This window comes from Camelus dromedarius, chromosome 2 (assembly GCF_036321535.1).
Source record: "Camelus dromedarius isolate mCamDro1 chromosome 2, mCamDro1.pat, whole genome shotgun sequence".
NCBI classification, from domain to species: Eukaryota; Metazoa; Chordata; class Mammalia; order Artiodactyla; family Camelidae; genus Camelus; species Camelus dromedarius.
The window spans coordinates 57,447,835-57,467,178 of NC_087437.1; the positions used below are offsets into that span (position 1 = coordinate 57,447,835).

Below are 19,344 nucleotides of genomic sequence, written 5' to 3' on the forward strand. Positions count from 1 at the left end.
CAATATCCTATAGTGAAAAAGAATATGAAAATGATTATATGTATGTATAATATGACTGAAACATTATGTTGTTGACACATTGTAAACTGACTATACTTCAATTAAAAGTTTTTTTAACTGAAATGCTTAAAAAAAATTAAAATGTCAATATTCTCCATAGGATTAAAAATAGATGCAGAATCTCATAATATAATATTCAAAATCTCCAATATATAATTTAAAAGGTTACTTGGCATATAAACTACCAGGAAAATCTCAACTTGTGTGGGGAAAGGCAATCAAGACACAAATGGTGAGATGACAAAATATTGGAATTATCTGACACTTGAAACAAAAGCTAAAATAGAAAAGGTACCAAATAAATAGAAGATTAAAAACAAAAACCAAATGGAAATTTTAGAACTATAAACACAATAGCCAAAAACAAAACCTCCATTGACCAGCTCGGTAGTAGAAGAGAGGTGACAGAGGAAGCAGTCAATGAGCTTGAGGATAAATCAACAAAAGTGATTCAATCTGAACATTAGAGAGAGAAAAAAAAAAAAAAAGATTGGGAAAGTGAAAAGAGACTTAGAGATCTGTGGGAGAGTAACAAAAAAATCCAGCATTTATGTCATCGGAGCCTCAGAAGGAGAAGAGAAAAAGTGCAGCACAGGGAAGAGTATTTGAAGAAATAATGGCTGAAAATGTCCCAAATTTGACAAAAGAACTGTACCTGTAGATACGAGAAGCTCAGTGAATTCCAAACAGGATAAACACAAACAAATCTACTTCCAGATCATAATCAAATTGTTGAAAATTTAAGAGAAAGAAAAAATTCTGAAAGCACCCAGAGAAAAATGATGTGTTATCACTAGAAGAACAACCGTAGAGGCCAGAAAGACGTGGCGTTGCAGTTTTAAAGGGAAGAAAGAAAGGAACTGTCAACCCAGAATGCTATTCCCAAGGGACGTATGCTTCAGGAATGCAGGCAAAATAAAAAACACTTTCAGATGAAGGTCTGCTCTAAATGCATTGTTAAAGGAAGTTCAGACTCAAGGGAAATAATAGCACAAGGAAGCTTAACACATGAAAAATGAAGAAAACAACAAAATGGCAAACATTTGGGTAAATATACTTAATAATTCTGTTCTTGAGTTTTTTAAAAATGTTTGTGAGTTGAAAGCAGAAATTAACATTGTCTGATAGGGATTCCAATATGTATAGGTGATCATAATATAAAGGGACCTATATGGTGGTACGTTTTCTCCATTCCACCCAAAGTGATAAAATTAATATTCTAAGTAGACTGTAAAGAGTTAAAATGTGTATATTGTAAGCCCTAGAGAAACCACCAAATAATCCAAAAGAAGTCAGAAAAGTGAAATCAGAAAAATGCAAAGTGGAGGGAACTGGCAGAGGGAAAAAACAGGGAGCAAGTAATACAACAGTTGACCCAAATCCAAATATATCAATAATTATGTTATTTTCAAATGTTCAAAATATACCTACAAAAGACGTGGATTTTCAGGACAGACAAGGAATATTAGACAATCAGGTTAATCCCTGCTCTGCGAGCTATCTCCATTTTACAACAAGGAAACAGATTTAGAGGGGAATGAACTTGTTCAAGATCCTACAGCAATTAGATTTAGATGAGAGTTTTTCCAAGTTTCTAGGTATATCACCTACTACTTTACCAAATACTCTATTCCAGCCCTCTAGGGTACTGCTGAGAGAGAGAGAGACAGAGAGAGAGAGAAATGGGGACAACTATGCTGTATCCTGTCAGGACTAAATTCAGAGTTCGCTGGGATGAGGATACTGAGCGGGTGCCACGTCCTGTGGGAGGTTGTGACTTGGAGATCCACTGGAAAAACCAATAGCCATACTAGGAAAGAGGCCAGGATGGATGAACTGGCATTAAGCTTTGTAGTGATCATACTAGGTCTGACCCAATTTCCAAGTCTCCTTCTGTTGGAAAATAAAGAACCAAGTTTTCCCAGGCTCTTCCTGAAAAGAGCTGGCTGGCACTCTGACAGAGGCGGAAAGAAAGCGAGCTGGTTCCCAGGTGTATCTTTTGATGCACACTCTTTGCATGCAGGAGGTTCTAAGTACTGGAACTCAGGACAGCCCGAAGCAAATGTCTAACTGTCCCATTCTGATCACTGGGGCAAAAGCAAGCGGGATTATGAGCCTTGACAAGCTGTGTTTCTGATTGAAAAGTAAGGGCAAGAACTGGTGAAATTCAGGGTGGATGGGCTACATAGTAACATAGAGAAACAGACACTGAATTACTTCGCTTTCTGGAACAGACACAGAGTATTCTTGCTTGTGATAGGATCAGTCAGTGTGCATGTAGTAGAGAAAGGGTCAGATGTTGCCTCTTTTTTTCTAGAGTGCAGTGCTGGGGAGAGAAGAAAGTATCAGGGCTGACATTTCCTCCCCCACCCCCAGAGGACAGAGGGCTCTGGTTGAAAGCATGGGAAAAGATACTGTAACTCAATTCTGTCCTTGGAATTGATGGTCTGAGCCAGTGAAGGCAGAGCGTGGTCCTATGAGACATCTCGTAACTAGGACTGTTCTGTCAGAGAAAAGTGAATTTCTTTCCAAGTTACAGCGAAGCCTGTCCTAGGATGTTCACCCTAAACAAAATGGCATTGCGAACTCTGACAGGAGAGGCAAGAAGTAAAAGCAGTTTTTTATAAAGGTCCAGATAGTTCATGGATGTCCTTGGGGGCTACTATTTCAAGACAGCAGCCACACTTATTGACCTCATCCAGATCCAAGTATCTCATGTAGAAAGTAAGCACCCATTAAATGGGGCTGTTCAAGCAAACATCTCTCTGAACTCAGAACTAATGGTCCTTGAGTCAACTCCAAATATATTGACAAGCACTTAATATAAGGAATCTCTAAATATACCACTACACCATCTCTAGGAGTTTAGGCAGTGCCAGAATATGGCAGGAACATAGCATCTAATAGCTTGGCATCTGATAGCACCCACATTTCAAACTGTCTAAGCCTCATCAAAAACAGATTCTGTGCATAGCACTCTTGGAGATTTATGCCTTACAATTTACCTAGAAACCCAGATTCATCCGGCCTTGAATAGGCACTTAATTAACTATGCTTTTTAAAGAGTTTATTTAGTAGAGTGGATCCCAGCTCCTACAGATGAGAATCACCTGTCTTCACTCCAAATCAGTTACATCAGGGTTGTTAAGAGTGGTGAGCCTAGTGATTCTAATATGAAATCAAGATGAAAGAACCACTGAATAGGCCCTATAATAGGAACTGAGCAAGTCCTTTTGTTTTCTTAAATAAATGGAAAAGACCTGAAAATTAGTCACCTTATATTTTCTGATTGATGATAAAATTGTTGCAGTAAAATCTGCTGGAAGACCGATACCTGCATTTGACCAGAACTTAGGTCTAATTGTAGAGACAATGGATGGGGGAAGCAGGAAGAGGGGAGAGCTGACCCCTCCAGTTCCTACTTTTAGAACCAAGTTCCGGATAACTGCATCTTGTGCATCAGAGAAATAGCCGCCTGCAAGTGCACAGACAATGATATTGTCTGTATTCTAACAGACCACAGTCATTCGTTTCCAGCCAGGTTAGAAATAATTCCAGCCTTTAAGATGGAGAGCAGGTTAGTGAAGCAGGTCAGTGTCACCCTTGTCCATAATGTCATGCTTAGTTTGTGTGTGTGCTATGTGCCAGTGCAGGCTCTCTAATAACAGTGTGAGTGGGGCTGTGCCTCAGTAAGACCATTAAATGGGCGTATTATGATGGCCGTTCTCCTATTTAGCCAGATACACTGAGCCAGCAGAATCAGTGCATCCCAGGGTCACCCGACGAAGGAAATTAACAACTCAAAAATTAAGTAAAAAAATGTAAACTAGATCAGAGCTAAGGTAGTCATCCAAGTGGCAAGACACTCTGGAAATGGACAGAAGGAGGAAAATGAGATAAGGGATAAAAATGCAATTGATAGACATAAGCCAAAGCATAGATGGACTGGCGTGTAATTCATAGAGTAGAGACCTCCTCCTCATAATGGTGCTCTCGTGTATGTCTGTGTGTGCTTCCCTGGGCCAGGGACATATTTTTGAAGACAACAAATTGCAATGGAAAGACAAGGCTAATACATGAATATATATATATATATATTTACAAGAGACATAGCACAGTGATGAAGATATATTATCTTCTAAATAAGATTGTCAAAAAGGGTTAGAAAAATGATGACAATATTGTAATACTTAAAATTCCCAAGAAAAATTACTGTGAGAGCCCATGCTCAAAAAATGCATATTATTTTCAAATATAGTATATTATCTCCTCTGCAAAAAACAAAGCTGGAAGTAGGAGGAAGAGCAGGAGAATTTTATGAAAGAAGGCAACACAAGGATTTGATCCACACCCAACTGTCACCCTCAGGCAAAGGCAAGCAAAAAGCATTCTCTGGTCCTTAAAGCCTCAGAAATTTACCAGCTCAGAAACTTTTGAAAGTGTGTATCACAACACTGCAAGTTGACTCAGATAAGAAAACTTTGGATAGGAATTTGAGGAATACTGGAAGTTATTGCTGAAATGAGTAAGTAAAGATTAAAAATTACAGAATAAAATAATAACATCAGTGAGAAGCTAAGGAATGATTCTGATAAATCTAATGTAATTATTGGGGGGATTGATAATTAAATTAATGAAGACTAAAGAGAGGAGAGAGAATTTAGAAGAGCAAAACCACGTATCTTCTATAATAGCAGGTGCTTCCCAAGATACAGACCTTCTATCAGGATGATCAGCTCTAAAGCTTCACCCCAGGTGAGGTGATAAAATGAAGTGCATTGTGGTTAATTACTGAAAACAGACCGATCTGATCACATGAAGTGAGGTGTGATCACACAAAGTTAAGTAGAGGATTCATGACTAACCATTGAATGGGAATTTTGTAGTATATCTGGAAAATTCTGAGCATGCATATTTGTAAGTTTATACTTCTCAAAGACTAAATCAAATTAGAATTATTCTTAGTGTATTAACAAACCTCCATCTCCGTTTAAGTCAGGGAGATGAAAAGGTGAAAAAATATTTAGATGTTTTGATAGAAATGAACTGGAATGTTAAAATTTTTTGATTAGGTTGTCAAAAAGTGAATGCAGTCTTAACACACTGTTGTTACAATATCAAGAATGAGGGACTGCCTCCTGACCAAGTCGACTTTATCAGGAATATCATATTGGATTATGCACTCCAAAGTATAAAAACTTTTTCTGAGTGAAACAAACAGAATGGTAAAGAAACAAAATATTTAAAAATCTCTGAAATTCTTTCGCACGAGTAGAGAATACTTGAAGAATGAGGAATGACAATGATCTTCAGAAATCTGTATGGCTTTCTTATAGGTGGAGAATTAAATTGACTTGGAGTAGCTCTAGGGAGTGAAATTTGAAACAGTGGCCCATGGTACAGAACAAGTTACTACATATAAGGAAGAACGGTGCAAAATTAGTACTGCCCCCAATTGGAAGAGGCTGCTTGGGAGATTTATGTATTTGCCATCATTCAAAGTGTTCAAACATACGCTATAAATGCATATAAGAGGATTCAAGAATGCCATGAATGGCCGTCTCAGGTGATTATGAAGCACCAAACAGCCCTGAATTTAAGACCTGGAATGACAATTGAGTGATATTTTGAGTCAAGTTTTGTGATGGTCTAATCCCAGCAGTGTCTTTACAGGTGTGACAAAGTAGACATGATACAGATCTCTGGTTTAGAACAGCCAAGCTGCGCGTTCCAGTCCTCTGACCGTCAGTGGAAAGCACTGGGCATACAAGATAGATTGAGTTACTGTCAAGGACGCCACTCTTTTTTAAAACTGTAGCTCTTTACATCTTCATTAGTGACCCACACAGTGCCTTTTGCATAGCAAGCATTTAATAGTGCTTCGGGAATTGAAGCCTCACTGCCTTTGTTGGTCCCCCATGGTTTATGGCTGTAGCTTTAATTCATCAGTACTTGCATTTCTCTGCCAGTTTTAAGAATAGCCAATGAGCTGTGATAGGAAATATATTCATTATTAGATAATGGAAATTTGCTTTTTTTTTTTTTTTTTTTTTGCTCCTTAGCATTCATTTCTATTTCCTCTTGTTAAATGGACTCTGAATTTCATTCAGATATTCACCCCTCATCTATGCAGCCCTGTATCTTTGGGGAGGCACATCCAACCTCAAAGTCTAGGAAAAGTACCTGGTTAATTTAAACTAGTTAACACATCTCAAATTCCCAGCCACAGTAGTTCATTTAAGTATGGGACATGACCCAAACAGGGCCAATGAGATTGGAGATGTTTTCCAGGGAGTTGTTAAGAGAGAATAGATGGTATAAACATGTGATATCTTGCAACTTGTAAAAGAATTCCAAACTCCAACAGGAAATTGTACATGGAGTGGGCAAGCTGAGAGACCTACAGACAAGTGAAGCCTCCGTGGTGATAACGTTGGGACCCCCTGCAGGAAGGGCCAGTCTGGTCTGAGGATTCTGTTATGAAAACGCAGAAGCATCCTAACAGATACGGAGGCTAAAACACAGCGGAAGAGTACAGTGACAAAACTGACCGACTTCTCATTTTTGTTCATCTCAACTCAGGCTTTTTCCCCATCTCCTCCTCTGAACACTCATTCCTTGCTTCATTCCAAGTATCTCGAGGTAAGTAGTAGTCTGTGTTTCTCCGTAACTTTTCTCTGAATGATTTTCTCTTCTGGGGGGCCCCTTGTTATCTTTCATTGCTCAGTATCTATTTTCTTTTCAGTCCCGGTCCTTCTCTAGGCGTCATTGTTTCCTCATCGGTTGTGTATAGAATCTTAGTCACACATCTCCTGTAGCACTTGTATTTGGGGTATTACATTATTTATGTACGTGTCTGACTTTCTCGGATTTTTGTTGAGGATCCCTACACTCAACCAAGTCTTTACTTAGCAAATTATGAATAAATGAATGAGTGCCCTCTAGTTCTTAATCCTCAAAAGCAAAATATTAGGTTTACCACAAGTAGTAGCTTCATATTTAGAAAGTAGCTTTTACTTTTCACCACAAAACTTTGACTTCTTCTCCATCCATAAATCCAGCTTTGATCTTTTTCATAAGACACGGCACTTTTTCAGTGATAAACACATTTTAGAAAGGAAAGAGACTTCCCAAAGGAATTTAATGTTTAACAGAAGGTGCAAGTATTTTGTCTGCATGCATGAGCATCTCAAGATTTTAATTGATTTTTTACTTCAGGAAGGTTGTGATGTATAAACATTTTACAAATCTGATCTCAAAAAACAATGATTTGAATAATCTGTGCTTTAATGTAAAAACGAAACATTAATTTGTTCAATTTCTCATACAGCGTGTTTATTAAACATTTCGGTCTCAATAATTTCTTAAGACTGGAACATTTAACCTTGTAATGGAGCTAAAACCAGTTCTAGTCATGGGAGTATATTTTGGATTTTTGAACAACTTTAAGTGAAATTAATGCCACTGTCTTTAGGTTGTGCTTGGAGCAAAGACAAACATCAACTCATTCTTTCCAACTAATAAAAGACCTAATGATGCAATTTCTATTATGACATTATTTTAATGTTATTATCGTAGTGTTAAATGTATGTTTACTTCCATTTGTTACTGAAGCTCAATATATCATCTCTGGACACTAACTATTTTCACTTAATTTAGATTTTAAATATTGAATTTTTAACTTGGACTCCAGGAAAAATTCTGAAAAATAAAAATCTGCATTTAGGATTTTTTTTTCCTTGCCCTCAGTTATATACTTCAGTCTGACATGACATAATAGAATTTGTGGAAGTACAGCTTTTTCAGATAACTCTTTAGAAATAAAAAATAACTACCTCTGCATAAGAGGGGATTCAGAATCACTGACATTCTGAAGGAGCATGTGCTTTGATGACTGTTCTCACCTGTTTCTCTTTTTATTATAAAGTGACAATTTATACTATCATTAGAAATATACATTTATATATAAAGTTTTGCATTCAAATCTCTTTATTTTTGATTACCTAGGACTAAAGACCACAAATCAAATAAAAACTCTATATATCCTTATTTCAGAAGCATATGTATATATACACATATATATTTGTAGAACAATCCACTATTTTAAATGTGATTCTGATTTAAAAAATGCTATTTACAATTCCATGACAGAGAAATAATCTCAGCCTTTTTATGATATTAAAATGAGCAGGGGGATTTTTATGTTTGAACGTGTTTCACCTTGTGTATATGAAATTAAGCAACACCATGGAAAACCTTCTCAGAGCATGGCCTTGTTGACAAAGCCATGAAGGTGGAAGAGCAGATTTGCTATTTCTGGGTCCATGTTTAAAAAAAATTACTCTTAATGTAGTCATGCTTCTTCACCGGGGGATTAGTGGTCCCAAATCAGGACCTCCAAACTTTTCAATACACAATAAGCCATTCTTCATCCTTTACTTTTGTCTTAATACTCTTTTCTCTTGCTAGTGGCACCACAGGACCACCAACCTACACATAATACCTAGCGATAGCATTGCCATTTTCTTAAACATAAGAATTCTAACAAGCTATCTGGATTAGAATGAGGCCCGTAAAGCATCATGATTTGCATCAAATCCACGTCTCTTTATTGTGTCAGTCCTTAATGGCTAAAGATGTGCTATGAAATTCGTATGTAAAATTCAAAACCCAAACTATTACTATGATCAATAGGTTGGCTTGCTGTCCTCCAGTTACTCGAAGCACAAAAATTAGCAGATGGAACTTCAGCACCATTTTGTTTCTATACCTCAAGCTTCTAGCTTAAACATCAAGTAAGGTATATTGACCAAAAAACTATTTTGTGAGAGTCTCAAAAGTTTTGTTTTCATTCTTAAGCCCATTGACTCTGAAACATGTTACAATAAGGACTCATAGAATAAACATACTTTACCTTATATGTACACAGTCAATTACAAAGCTTTACTAAAATCACATTTTTCCTGAGACTATCCCAATGCATTAAAAAAAGCACACTTCACTTATAGAAGAAAAGTGATGAATGAATTGAGACCCAGAAGTTGGAATGATGAAAATCAAGGAATTATTTTACTTGGAATAAGCTGGAAAAACAAACTATTTAAACTGACCCAGATTCTTTGAGGAAATAGGATACTTACATGTGTATATATGGTAATGTTTTCAGAACCTAGATGGTGAATACTGACTTTTTCTATTAAAGGTTTTATGTACTTAAAAAGCAAGCAGCAGTTAAGCGAATGTTCACCCTGTGCTTAAACCATAGTTTCTGTCAGGTTCACATGTAAAAGAATATCAGGTTTCTAGTTATTCTCTGAAATTAATTCTAACTTAAACAAAGCTAATTTCCAAAACATCTTACTGTGGTGAACATTTGCTTAAATGATATGGAGAAAAAACAATAGACAAATTGGGTAGTTAGAATTGTTTCTTCACTTCTACCAAGATGGGGACAAATGTCTAAATGCTAAAGGATGAACAGCCATTGAAAATAGAGGGAAGAATTTTGTTGGGGATTCATCGCTATCATATTTTTCATAATAGTTAACTCTACTAAATATGTTCTGTCATGAAATCATCAGTGTAATGGATAACATTTTGTAAAACTGTCAGTTGTGTCACTCACGAGCTTGTGATGTGTGTTTGTTTATCTGTGTATCATCAGAAAGCTCAAGTCATTTTATGCTAAATGAGCCTATGACCCATTTTGTAGAAGCCTCTTTTTTATTTTTTCAAGGGAAATAAGGCTTTGTGCCTGGGATTTGTTTGGTCCTGGAAGTGACAGGTGCATTGATAATCAAGTTGAATCGAGTGACAAGGAGAAATACCACCAGATTTGGATTTCTGTATTTCTTTTTATCAGGGTTTTCTTTGCCTAGAAGAGTAACATTCCTTTTTTTCTCTTTAATTTAAATGTCTTTATTCATTACTTTCCAAATATTTTGGTTAAACAAATATCTCTTGCAAATGTGTGTTCAAAATCCTTGCCTAGATGCATAGCTTTTCTTCTTTGTCACCAATTAGAGAAATCCCTCCATTTCATTTTCTGCTAACCTCCTGATAACATAAACAGAATACTTGGTGAAGGACATGGACCACTGCTGAAGAATAATGATTGTGTAGAGTGAGGGAAAACTACACTGACTTTGAAAGAATACAGCAACCACCGGCAAGGTCATTGAAGTGAGGGCCTAGAGCTTCTGCAAAGTGTATATATTTTAGGGAGTATTTGGAACAATACATGCTGGACGGTAGAGCTAGAGGAGAAGTAACATGCTAAGTCTTCTCACTGATAATATCCAGAAATCTGCATACGTTTTTAAACATTCTGTTTTGTTTTGTTTGATTTGGATGTCTCTACACCATTCCTGATTTGTAGGACTAAGTAGATCTATTTTTTCCCAAGGCAATTGTATAAAGTTCGTTTCTTCCCTAACATTTTCCTAATACTTTAGTATCCCTAAATATGCAATTTGGCTAGTCTTACACTGAGTTTTTGTTTTGTTTTTAACTACTTTAAGTCACTCACACAGCTGTCTGTTGGAGCCATAGCTATTAATTCCATGTTGTTTCTCTACGTCCCTTGAAAATTCAGTGTAGTACAAGTTCCCTTCTGTGTTCCAGGAGACAGACTTACTGTCAACTAGATTTATAAAAGAGGATATACAGTAACAAGCAATCCACTGGCTTCATAAGGTAGTGAGTTAGAAATTTCACAGTCATGCCCCCCAATGTCTCAGTGAAGTTTGGAAAATGCTACAGACAGAAAACTCTGGTAAGGTACAAAGGCAAATACAATTTGTTTTCACCAATTTCTTGGGACTTATTTCCTTTTGTAAAACCCCTCTTCTGTCCTTCCTGCTGCAAGAGATGGTATAAAACTCTCTTAAGACAGCTAGACATGGTGCCTATAATCTCAAAGGTGTCTACAAAGTAAAAAATCAGGCCAAATGGTAAGAGCCCATAACTTATCACTGCCCAAGGCATGGCAATGATAAAGAATTCCTAAAAGTTAATTCAGCCTTAGAGCAAGATTTTTTTTTTTTCTAAATGGCTAAAGAAAAAAGGTGAGATCCTGAATTAATACCTTTGAAAAAAAATGATACTCTCCTAGGAACACATTTTTAGGAAGGAATGAAATCAGCTAATAGCATTAAATTCAACATAAGACTATCCTTTGCCTAAAACAATCTTAAATATCAATTTCAAGAATAGAATTTTAAGCTTTTCTTGGTGTTAAATGATTCCTGGCTACATACCTTACAGGCATTAGGAGAATCTGTAATTCATACATGTTCAATATCATGGTAAAAAAAAAAATCCTGGAAACATAATGTAATTATGTCTCAATTCCAGATGCCCAAAGAAAATACAAATTCAGAACAAAGCACACATCACAGCATTATCCAGAGTTTAAACTATTTGGGGTATTACATCTATTTGTAAGTTCAATTCTCCAAAACCCTTTGCTTTAAGGTAATAACTTTATTTCATCTTTATTACAGTAAAGTCTTCATTACAATTAGCCCTCTGTTAATAACAACACAGTTTATTTTAATGCTTGTGGAGTCTTGATTTATTTTTTCTTCTGCTTTTATGTGTGCTAATCTTTGTGCATGTGCATTTTCTACCACATTGCAACAGGCAAGCTTTGGTTCAATTTTTCTGGTCCTACACAAAGGAAGATTTTGAGTGCAGAATCTTAGCCACTAGGTCCTGGGTTGCCATTTTATTTTCTTCTCCTTGGGTGGATTTATTGGAAGGAAATGGGTAAAGGGCAGAGGGAGAAAGGGAAGGAATGAGAGAGGGTCGAAGGGAAGAGTTCTCAGCTATGTTGAATCTTGATTCACAACTTTGCCTCCATTCATGGTTGGTGTTCCAGAACTTTTCCTCGAACGCCCTTGTTTTTCTCCAATTTCATGTAGTGATGGCTCTCTGTACATACACACTGAAAGGGAAAACCACATCAATTACTTATTACAATAACGGACATCAATTTGGCCTCAATAAACATCTCAAATTTGATTTTATAGTATTTTCCATCTCATCACTAGCTTTTCTTCCCATCGTAAAAATGACTTTTAGCTTAAAATATTTAATGGACACACATCATTCTCTTCCAATTCTGGCAGTCACAACCTTTTAAGTCTTCTTGAACTATAGACATATGGATGGCTTCTGTTCCGTCATAGATAAGGCTTAAGTCTTTACTGTCTACTGACCTACAGAACAGGATTTCATCTAGAGTTAGAGAAGACACTGGGAGGATAACATTTATAGGACAGAAAGAGATATTGTGTTTTTCAGTCTTTAGCCCGCAGTCTAGTTTGGGTAGGAAAAAAATCCTTATTGACATGATTCTAATATTTACCCTGCTATAAGGAATATGACATGTTGCATCAAGTTGACAAATATTTACCGTCAACTTTCAGGGTATCCTACATAAGAAATGATCATGGGAAGGAGGGCAGAGAAGATGCAGTCTCCTCAATTTCTCCAAATTTCCTTCACCAAAGGTAGTAACATTCTCTGTGGCTTCTTAGTTATTCATCAATAGGAAATGTGATTATGCAACCGTGAGATTTCAGTTCACATCTATATAAACAGTTCTTTTTCTTCCTGTTGTTTTGTCTGGCTCTAAAGCTCAGTCATCTGTGAATTATGGCAGCTCTTGCTAGATTACTGCATAGAAAGAGCGATGATTTTCAATTCATAGTTATTCTTGTAAGATAGGATCTATTAGCATATTGAGTACATTAAAACAGATTCATTTTCCTGTCGGGAGACAAATGTGACTATATGAGCATACGAAATATTTACTTAAATATCAGCATGTATTTTCACCCTTGACTTAGGGACAGTTACGTACCTCCATCTATTGAACCAACAGTACGATGCCTTGGCAATCTGAAATGTTATTTCCAATCAAATTGTTTCCTCTTTTGGGCTTTGCCCTGGTGCTGGGGACCCAAGCATGGCTATGACTGAATAGACGTCGTATGGTGGTTAAGAACATCAATTTGGAGCCACGCTGCCTGGGTCCACATCCTGACCCAGCCACTTTCTAGCTCGGTCAAATTGGACACACTTTCATAATTGAAAAACAGCATTTTCATGAGGAGTAAATGTCTGGCATACAGTAAACATCCAAAGATGTATAAGAAAAATGAAGGAGCTGATCTCTTTACGAGAATTTTGAATAAAAGATTTCAGAGAACACTGTGTGATCAACTGTTTTGGCTGAAGGTACATTCTAAATCCAAAACTGGATTAAGAGAGTTAAGATACAAGTAAGCTTCTCCTCAGACTAGATCAGTGATGAGGAAATAGGTCTCTCCCACATCTCAGTAGTAGAGCTTCTTAAATGTTAATGTGCATTTCTGTCACCTAGAGACATTGTTAAAATGCAGATTCTGATTCAGAAGGTCTATAGTGGGCTTGAGATTCTACACTTTTAATAAGTGCCTTTTTTTTTAACGAGATGCTGATGCTGGCAAAACCCAAACCACACTGCGGCTCATACAAAATATATATAAAAGCATGTTTGTTAAGTATTGCATGCACAATCATACATACATATTTTTAAATGAGATTTTTTTAAATAGTTCAATTCTTGCACTGAGTGGCCCCTCCAATATCCCGAAAGGACTAACTGCCTTTTGCCTAACTAACAAAGTGTACAGAGGAAACTAGTTCAGAAAAATTGATCCTGTAATTTTCAGATGAAGCCAGTAGGTCATTCAAGTTTTTTCCTTTCTTTTACAAGAGACAGAAGATCCTAATGTAAGACCCTATTGAAATCTTGAAGTTCCTCAAGTCTAATGTCTCTTACCTGTATTTCTGTTATGGGCAAAGAGTCTAAAATCTCCCAAATTAAAGAATAAGTTTATATGTACAAAGTCTGGCCAGCCATTTATTTATAACTGGTTAGTGCACAGGGGAACTCAGAAGATGTAATGAAGTGATTCCATTGGAAAGCTATTTATATGATGCCATAAAGCAGTTTTTCCCTACTCCACCACCTAATTGACTGTGAAAACCCATACATCCTCAGACCAGACTATGGACTGCTAAATCAGTCTCAAAGAATGAAAAAACAAAACAAAACAAAAACCTTAAAAAAATGCAATAGATTTTGACCTGCAAATTTCTTAAACTTTAACTTAGAGGTACTTGAAGACTATTTTTAATTTCCATTAAATAACATATTTTATTATTTTTGTATCTGAATTTCTTATTGTTGCAATTTCTTTTTGAGTTTCCTTATGTTGTGGATTCTACCCAAGACATTTGCTTTTAACTTTTATCTCTTTTTTGCTGTTTCTCACTTACACATAAAATACTTAAGTTATGATAACACACAATGTTGCCATTATAATTATCATTGCAGATAACTTTTCTAATAACTTAACCTTACTGGCCATCCTAATATCAAGCCCCCAGAGAGTTTTCCAAATTGGCATCTAAAAAATTTTCAGTCTTTGAAAAAGAACAAAAGCCACTAGTGTCAGAGCAAAGTGTGCCCTTTGCTCTTCTTCTGGGACAATTCATTCACTAATCTTCTAATACTTCATTAAATGGAGTAATAAAATTCTGGGTTTTGGAAAAAAAAACTAGCTTATCTACCTTAGCTGGAAAATTAAGTGTAATAAGATCAATGGATTCAATTTGATTTCTAGGGCTTTAATTTTCATTGTTACTTACAGGCTCTGGGATGTCAGTAACACCATCTAAATTGAGAAGCTGACCAATCAAGGGCTGTGAATCTCAATCAAATTTTAGAGTTAAAATGTAATTTAAAAAGCCTGATCCAATTAGAAAGCAAAGAAAGGAAGGACAAAACACTTCCCTTCAAGTAATATAAATTCCTTTGATAGTTGCATTAACGCTCTGAAACTATGCTGTTCAGAATGGCACATATAAAACATTGACACAAAATACAAGTAGAAAACAGAAGGCGTAAGTGTTCTATACGGTGCACTGTAAGTCCAAAGTGTAAACCCAAATCACTGTGATGTGTATGATAACCACAACGATAATGTCTTAAACAAACTTTTCATTCCTCCAAAAAGGCTCTTACTTCAGAGTATTCAAAGTCATTTTATTTTTTATTCTTATAGGCAAATTGTCTTTTAATGATTTGTACCAGCAGACAGGATTTTACATTTAACCCTAACTGGGACTTGGACTTCTTCTCAGGCACTGAATGATCAGAGGGACAAGATTTTAGTACAGAACCCAGGCTGGCATTTGACTGTGGAGATTTTCCTGGATCCTGTTGAGGAATGACAAAACCTGCCCAAATGGAAGTTCAAAGCCATTTTAAACTCATTTGATAATTAGAATAACTCGGTGAATAAAGTAGGTAAGAAATTTTTATTGCCACTTTTTAAATATAAAAGAAACTAAGCAACTGCCCTAAAGTCAGCGGGTGAGTAGCGGCGGAGACAGATGGGGCACAGGACTCCAGGGCCTAGTCAAAAGCTCCTAATAAAAGCAGAAGAACAGTTCATCACATAAATGGTACCAGTGATCGCCTTATTCCAGACAATGTTTAAGTTCTCTCCATATATTAATCTAGATCCAAGTTGGACTCACCTCTACAACATATTCCTAAGGTCATCCACAAATGGTAATGAAAACAAATTCAGGATGCCTATTATAAAAATAAATAATTAAACAACAAGTGTTGGCAAGTATGTGGAGAAACTGGAATCACTGTACATCGCTGGTGGGAATTTAAAAATGGACAGCCACTGTGAAAAGTAATATGATGATTTCCTCAAAAAATCAAGCGTAAAATTGCCATATGATCCAGAAATCATACTGTTGGTGTATACCCAAGAGGAATGAAAGCAGGGATGTAAACAGATATTTGCATACCCGTGTTCAAAGCTAAAACGTGAAAGCAACCAAGATCTCTATCAACCAATGAACAGATAAGCAAAATGTGGTACATATATACATACAATGAAATATTGTTTGACCCTTAAAGGGAAGGGAATTCTGGCACAAGCATGGATGAACCCTGAGGACCTAAGGCTAAGTGAAATAAGCTAGGCATAAAAGGACAAATATTTTATGATTCCATTCAGGAGTAGTCAAATTCATAGAAACAGAAAGTTGAACGGTGGTTGCCAGAGGCTGAGGGAAGGGAGAATGGGAGTAGAAACTTAACGGGTACAGCGCTTCAGTTGGGGATGAAAAAGTTTCAGGGATGGATGGGTGGTGATGGTTGCACTACATCATGAACATCTTAATGGCACCAAAATGTACTCTCAAATTGGTTAAAATGGTACATTTTATGTTGTGTGTATTTTATACAACATAACAATTACACATAATTCTGTGTGTGTGATTACAGGAACAAATACCCTGAGTGTAAACTATAAACAAGGAAGTAACTATTAAAGCCAGATATCTTATTTGCATGGGAAGAGCCACCAATTCCCCAACAGTCAGAAATACTAGTCTTAGGACTGTACTAAGAGAGAATTGGCTTATATTGAAGAGGTATAGACAGCGTTGGTGAGAGGATAGGAAAATCTGATGAGAGCATCCTAGGACTGAGCTACCTCCTACAGCATCCATTTTGCCATACATGGTCACTGAGCACTTAAAATGTGGCTAGTCCTGATTCGGGTGTGCTATAAGTATAAAATAAACATTGAATTTTAAAGACCACACAAAAAATTAAGTATCACAGTAATAACATTTACATTGATTACATACTGAAATGACAATCTTTTGAATATACTAAGTTGAATATGTTAGTAACATTTCTTTCATGCTTGTTTTTATTTTTGAAATACGATTACCAGGAAATTTCAAATTACATATGTAGTTCATATTATTTTTCCATACACAGTGCTGTTTTAGAAGGATTTGTTGTTCTCTGGAAGAGAAGTGTCTTGATTAGAGCTAAAGCTATCAATTACTAAATGATGGGGAGGAGAGTTGAGAAAACTTCCTGAACTGAATGGACCTGACCTCCATATGTAGACTTAGGAGAGGCAGAGTATCCTGGACTTCTTTGATGGGATGAACTGGTTCACAATACATTTATGGATCCTTTTAATATGGCTTAACTAATACTGTATCATTCTGATTCTTTTTTTTTTTTCATTTTTTTCTCTCCCCAAATGCCAATTACTCTTTTGCTGACTAATATCCAAAGATGAATTTCTTTCAACAATAACTTGTTCATTTATTCTCTGAACAGGTACATATTTACTCTGTGTCAGGCGCTCTGCTAGATTCTCTGGCAACTGCGAGAAATGACCTCTGTATTCCTGCCCTCACGGAGCTCAATGCTAAGAAAGAGAGCACACACGTGCACACAAATCACAGGGTAGACGGGGCCACAGAAGAACTAAATAGAAACGATACGTAAAGTAGCTCTTTGATGTTGATTTGGTCTTGAAGGATGCAGAGGGTTCAGAGAAATGGATGCGCTGATAAGAATGAAGAGATGAAGTTCAGGTCGTATAAGAGAAACAGTGATTGTTGGCAGAATGGGGTAAAACTGAGAGGTGGTGAGGGATGAGACTGACAGGCTAACCTGTGTCAGACCTCCTGAATTCCAGGCCAGAGGATTTAAATCATGATCATGATATATATCAGTCTTAATCTGACAGTGAATGAATAGTTAATAGTATGCCCATCAAGTATATGAGTGTCTAGGGAAAAATGTATTATTCAATCTCTTTACCTGGAAAAATGTCTAACTATGTTTACATGACATGAATACAGCCGGTCAGGTTAGTCAAGAAGAATCAGTCAAACTGAGTTGTACTGCACAGATTACATAAGAAATGGTTGGCAGCGTTTCAAACTTTTATGAGTTGTTCTGATGCCTTGCAAACACCGTCTTAATTCCTTCGGAACAAACCTGGCTGAAGCACCATTATGTATGAGACCTGCTGCTTCCCTAATATGCAGCTGGCTTTCTGTACCTGTGAGTTCTGCATCCTCAGAGTCAACCAACTGTGGATGGAAATTAGTCAATAAAAAATTCCAGAAAGTTCCAACAAGGAAAACTTGAATTTGCCCTGCTCTGGCAACTATTTACATAGCATTCACATTGCATTGGGTATTATAAGTAACCTAGAGATGATTTAAAGTATACAGGAGGATGTGCATAGATTATTTGCAAATACTCCTATGTCATTTTATAAGGGACTTGAGTATCTGCAGATTTTAGTATCTGCAGGGATTCCTGGAACAAATTCCCTGCAGACACTGAGGGACAACTGTAGTCAATATCTAACATATTTCAAGTATCATTATTTTGACTGCAATTGAAAGGTGGTTAAGCTCCCTTGGTTAAGCTAACTAACATGTTGAGAAGGGCTATCCTTTTGTGGGGAGCTTAATTTAACAACTTCAGAAGACTAAACAAACAACAAGAATTACTAATCCCACATATGAGAATCCTATATACTTTAATGTACAGTAAAAAATTAATTGCATTTTTTACAGCTGCCACTACTAGAATTTGGAGTTCTGGTATTAATTTCCAATCATATACCATTAAGCAATTTTGAAAAACCTTTAAGAAACATTTCTAGGGAACTGTCCAGATTCTGATCTTCAATAGTTACATAAATTCCGTAGCACCAAAACTGTGTTTCTCAAATTATTCCTATTCCATGCAAGATTAAGTTTTTTTTCTTTCTAATAATCAGTTCCTTATTAGCACTTGCAAAGAACCCCAGTCTCTCGATTTGCAGTAGTTCAAAGAACTAAAATGATATTTACAAAGGGGCTTTTCCACCACTTTCTGTTACAATAAGCTATCATTTCATTAGAAAATAGATTTATTATTCTAGGCTTAAGAATTTAAAAAAAAATCTCTTTGTGGTTTAGTATTTCCTTCCCAAGAACTCTGTTTTATGCATTCTGGCCCATTACAGTTATAAGAGCAAAGTTGACAATCTAGTTATTTCGATGAGGAGTAATTTCCAGATTGAGAATAAAGTGAAAAAAACAGACAAAAAAATCCAATGTCCTATCTTTTGTGTCCTCCCAGCTCCCCAGAACTGTTTCACAGAAACTCAGATTCAACAACTGGAAACAAATCCTCGGACTGCAATTTGGGATGATACTATCTAACTGTCTCATTCAGGACCTTGTGGGCTGTGCTTGTGATACAGGCATCGTTTTCAGGGGGCGTGATTTAATGGCCAGCTGTTGATATGGAACTGATTTCTCTTTCTTTCCGATTTAATCTTACACTGTTTTTTCCAAGAAAGTTTCAATATCCAGATTTCAAGAATGTTCAGT

The 19,344-nt window shown here is 36.4% G+C and overlaps 1 protein-coding gene across 3 annotated transcripts in view; it reads right to left on the bottom strand.

Annotated features, from left to right (window-relative positions):
- Positions 1–9,961: 9,961 nt before the first annotated feature.
- The window catches only part of FGF12 (fibroblast growth factor 12), a 503,860-nt gene continuing 494,477 nt past the window's right edge, over positions 9,962–19,344 (bottom strand). For 2 of the 3 annotated variants that reach the window (XM_010994372.3, XM_010994371.3), the window contains exon 5: positions 11,523–12,007. In XM_010994372.3, the coding sequence (XP_010992674.1) occupies positions 11,889–12,007 (119 nt within the window). In that variant the 3' untranslated portion in view covers positions 11,523–11,888. Of the gene's footprint in view, positions 12,008–19,344 lie in introns of all 3 variants that reach the window. The other variant, XM_010994373.3, reaches the window with a different exon arrangement.